This window comes from Frankliniella occidentalis, unplaced genomic scaffold (assembly GCF_000697945.3).
Source record: "Frankliniella occidentalis isolate FOCC.00 unplaced genomic scaffold, Focc_3.1 Scaffold310, whole genome shotgun sequence".
In the NCBI taxonomy this organism is placed as follows: Eukaryota; Metazoa; Arthropoda; class Insecta; order Thysanoptera; family Thripidae; genus Frankliniella; species Frankliniella occidentalis.
The window spans coordinates 38,649-43,105 of record NW_026267435.1 but is presented as its reverse complement, the minus strand read 5'-3'; the positions used below and the strand labels follow the sequence as shown (position 1 = coordinate 43,105).

The window sequence follows — 4,457 nt, the reverse complement described above, 5'->3', positions numbered from 1 at the left end:
AAACCAACTGGAAAACATCTTTTTTCAGTGAAGATGGATGTTGGAGTACAGATAAATTGACACTAAACCTCATGAAAGTAAAATTTATTACAAGATAACATAACAATCACGGTCAACTAAAACAATAGTTTGTATACTTTATTGCTAATTTAATGCTATTAGTGGTTCATTAATATTGTTGTTTATGAGACAGAATGAGCCTTGTTCTCTCAAAACTACTTATTGTCTCTAAATTTGAATATAGTAAGTGATTCTATCAGATCATGTACTGGTGGGAAGCTCAAAATACTCATGCTCAATTCGCTTACATAAGTCGACTAGTGTACGGTAACCCCTGATGGTTGCAGCCAGCTTGTTATTAGGCAGAGGAGTTGTCAGAACTGTGAAAAGGTGACCGAAAACCAAGGCATCTAATTCCGTAGGCCTACATAATAGGAATGAGAAGAAAGGAATGTTAGTCCTGTTTTTTCTTTCAGTGTAAAGTAAATAAACATTGAAATAATATAAGAATTACTTACTTGTCTCCAAAAAAGTAGTTCTTAGGCCCAAGTCTCTCTGATAGGGCCTGGCAACACTGGTCAACTTCATGAAATACCTGCAATTGAATTTTAATTAGAAATGGAGGACTGAAGACTGTTCTAGATATTTCAACTTGTTCTAACTGGTGTCTCCAATTTATGTTATATTTTTAACTTACATCGTCGAGTGTTTTATTGGCCCAACCCAAAACATGTAATCTTTTTGTAACTGAACTTCTCTTTTGCCAACATAGTAGATGATTCAGAGGCCAAGGGAATACAGATCCATACCTAGGTTTAGTAACCTGTTTGTACGTTTGTGCATCACACCATGTGATAAAAAGCTAAAGGGAGGAAAGCATTGTATGGTTAGTTAAGCAGGTATCTTCAACGTGCGATTTGTTTCCGACACTGATACATTTCACTTTCTAAAATTTGAGGTACTTACTTCTGCAGTAGCAAGGACATTACTAATGAGAGACATATATGCTCTCATATCTGCCTTCTCTCCATTGTCTAAATCATTAGTAAGGCTGACTCCCTGTAAAAGTTATTTAGTTATTTAGAAAATTGATGCTATAGAACACCTTAAACAAGAAATGAAACATTTAGGAGAAATGGGTTCTTACTTTACTTGCAACAAACGATACAATGGGCTCCAGTTCAGACACTACAAAGGCTCCACATTGTATGAAAGGTACTTTTCCTGCAAGTTAAACAAAATGACACATTAGAGACAAACATGAAGGAACTTAGAAACGCAGGAAATTATGGCACTAACCTGATGGTGACATAAATTCTGCATTACTTCGTGGTTCAACGGTATACTGCAGCTTTGACATCTTCAAAAATGCTTGAGTAGCCAGACAGTTAGCATTGTCTGGAAGCAGAATTTGCTCCACTTCATAGGGTTGGTATAGTTTAACATCTGAAGGCCAGGGTTCTTTACCTGAGACAAAATCAATCAAGAAATTAGGAATGTAGTTTGGTACCTAGCTGGTTCACATGGCCAATTGAAAAGTCGCCTTAAACTTAGAGTTAGTTTTGAATTAAAGGCATATTTCTCAACTAATTGTAGCATTTTTAAGAAAATTCGAAATCATTATTTGTGTAACCTCAAAGCATGTGAACAGGTCCATTGGAAAAGTGCATTATTTTCTAGACGTTCTAGTAACCGTACCTCCTACTTCTAGCGCCATTGCTTCGGATAAAATAACCCTAGGGGTGGGCATTTCCTAATTAAAACAAGTGACGTAATTACAACAAGCTTAAAATATTTCTTTCCAAACAAGTGCAGTTCAAGAGAGAGCAGACGACGGAAAAGAAGCATTCAAGAAACAAGTGACGGTGATGTGAAGGGCTGGTAACTTAATCCCCGTTGGACGGATCGTATATTTCAGTAATTTTATTTAAATACGGACGTGATTGGGTTTGAATTACATTTTTATACTCTTTTGGATAACTTTGAAAGTGTTTTTTGAAAGAAACATGAAGGTATTTCTCGTCTTAACTGGAGAATTTAGGGTGCCCTTCATTGGTTGGTGTTGTCTACCCTTCACTACGTTTCCTTTCATGAAATTGAAATTTCGTGCTCTTGAAAAAAAATGAAGATTCGCCAAGTTGCTGTCATTCATTAATTTTAACTGGCTAGCTGGTAAGTTACTTTAGTGAAAGTGCTTGTTTTATACCTTGCCCCTGGTTCCGGCTGCGTTCATGGAGCTTGTCCAGCCTGCCCACACCCACGAAACAGTGCTTCTGAAAGACGAGAACAGTAATGTTTCTGAGAAGATGACCAAAACCTGTGTGTTTATGTTTACATTTTTTCCCCTCGTGTTTGATGCATTGTTTCTCCAAAGCGTGTAAAGTAAGGGTTATAATTATTTTCTTTATTTCCGTCAGCAGAGCCCTTCCAGTGCCGCGCCCCCGCGAGTTCACGAAGGTTAGGCTCCTGCTCACCCAGCGAGGATCGCCGTCCTGTCCGTAGCCCAGCCGCTCGACGTCCGACGGGGTCCTGGCGCAGGGGAGCGCCACGAGCCCCGCCTGCGTCCAGGCCTCGTGCATGCAGGTGAGGACGCGCTCCTCCTCCGTGGCGTTCCAGGCCAGCTGGAAGGACGACTCGCTGCCCGTGCGCCCCGACCACGCCCCCATCCATTTGACCTGGCACGAGACGCATCACGCGGTGAGTACTCCCGCCCACCTCACGACCTCCCTTTACCCTCCACGGCGCGGGGCGCTGCTCACCCTGTCGGCGTCTGTCCGCGAGGACGACGTGCAGACCACCTCGGCGACGAGCTGCGGCACGACAACGGCGCAGTCCTCGGCGGCGCGCGCACGCTGCTCCAGTTCCCGCAGCTGCGCCCCCAGGTGACCCATAAGTACGTGATCGCGGAGTTCGACATGGTCCTAGGGCGCACAAGTGGACACGCACCCGCTGCTCCAAGTAGAACCGGCTCGACACCACGTCCACGGGCTCGGCCTCACCGCTGGGCGCGCACCACTCCACCTGGCCCCTGTCGCGGTCCCCGAGCCAGCGGGCGCTGGCCGCCCCCAGTTCTCGCCGACGTAGCGCCGACACGCTGCAGCAAAGAGGCGAGTTCCTTAACGATCTCACCCAGTCTGGGGCGTTCAGTTCGGCCGTTTATTCACTTGTTCGTCTTTCACCTCCTATGGGTGTGGTTTGAGAGCGCGTCGTGGGGTTCGGTGGACCGCTCCACCTCCGCTGCCCTGCTGCGCGGAGAGCCGACGCGGGCCCTGCTGTCGGCGCCGTGGTGCTGCGGGTTGCCGTCGTGGCCTTGGACATGAGGTTCGGACGGCAGGACAGCTGGAGAGAGGGGCCAATGTATCCGTACGTGGCGACGCGGCAGGGCACTCTGCCGTCGCGTTAGATAGTTACCTCCGCTCACCTGCGCCGGAGAGCCGCTGGTGGTCGAGCCGATCCACGCCCTGCCCCTTCCTGGTTGGTTAGAAATGCAGGGATTGCACTCCCCCGTCAGCACGGAGGCTGTGTGCTCCATGCCGACCGCGAATCTTTCTGGACTCGGACCCACCTGGCGAGTCTACTGTCGTGCAGGTAGACGATGCTGCTGGCGGCTCCCGCCGCCCTGGACTCGATCAGGTTCTTGTTGATCTCGCGAACGACGTCACTACCAACTTTGGACACGGCCCGCCTGTGAACGCGACTCGCTGTCGACGTGCGTCGATACGCCTTGTGCTGTAGCCCGAGGGGTATCGCCGGCCCAGCTGACCTGCTCTTGCTGTGGCTGGGCATGAACTCGAGGCTCTCGCCGGGGGTCCAGCCCAGTATGACGGACTCGCTGCTGCGGTAGTTCCGCACGTCGCCGTCTACCTTCAGCTCCTGCACCGCCGCGGTGGTGGTTGGGGCCGGGCCACCAGTGTCGCTGTCCGTCACTGCACGACAACATGACCGTCATCTAGCTGTAGCACAGCCCGGCGCTCAGGTGGCCCTTCGCGAACGCATGCGTGCCCTGGTCGATGGCGCTCCGGTGACAGTGCTGGATCTTGTCGAGCAGGGCGTTGAGCCGCGGCAGGTCCTCGGTGTCCACCCCGGTCCACGCGCCGCCGCCGTCGTGCACCTTGTCGGCGTCCGGCTTCTGGCAAACTTTGACCCGATGAAAAATCACGACGCGACCAGGACATTCGCGCCTTGAGCTCCTACGGCTCCTACGCTTCTCCCACCTGCAGCGACCACAGGTCGCCGGGCGCGGCCCGGACGCTGCTCTCGCGAGTGGTGGACGTCGACTCGGGGAGGTCCTCCCCCTCGTCCCCCCATTTCAGCTCGTACCCGGACTCCACTGCGGGGCCAGGGAACGGTTTGACACTGCTGTTTTACCACCGTCGCCCTCCCACTTTCCACGTCCACTCACGGCTGGTCTCCGCCGTGTCGTCCGCGAGGTCGGCGATGTCCTCCCCGGGTCGGCG

General features: G+C 50.6%; 3 protein-coding genes across 4 annotated transcripts in view; all 3 read right to left on the bottom strand.

The window, feature by feature from the left end:
• The window catches only part of LOC113202640 (vesicular glutamate transporter 1), a 24,061-nt gene that overhangs the window by 11,613 nt on the left and 7,991 nt on the right, over positions 1-4,457 (bottom strand). The window lies entirely within an intron of this gene.
• LOC113202644 (metaxin-2) lies at positions 69-1,864 on the bottom strand. The gene is made up of 7 exons (XM_052273879.1): positions 1,699-1,864; positions 1,300-1,467; positions 1,148-1,224; positions 967-1,059; positions 698-862; positions 519-595; positions 69-424 (listed from the first exon to the last, which is right to left on the bottom strand). Exons 1-7 carry the CDS (start codon positions 1,748-1,750, stop codon positions 262-264), a joined length of 795 nt encoding a protein of 264 aa, XP_052129839.1. The 5' UTR covers positions 1,751-1,864; the 3' UTR covers positions 69-261.
• Positions 2,151-3,746, bottom strand: LOC127751017 (uncharacterized). The gene is made up of 6 exons (XM_052273878.1): positions 3,412-3,746; positions 3,180-3,339; positions 2,947-3,094; positions 2,760-2,870; positions 2,475-2,675; positions 2,151-2,273 (listed from the first exon to the last, which is right to left on the bottom strand). Exons 1-6 carry the CDS (start codon positions 3,530-3,532, stop codon positions 2,178-2,180), a joined length of 837 nt encoding a protein of 278 aa, XP_052129838.1. The 5' UTR covers positions 3,533-3,746; the 3' UTR covers positions 2,151-2,177.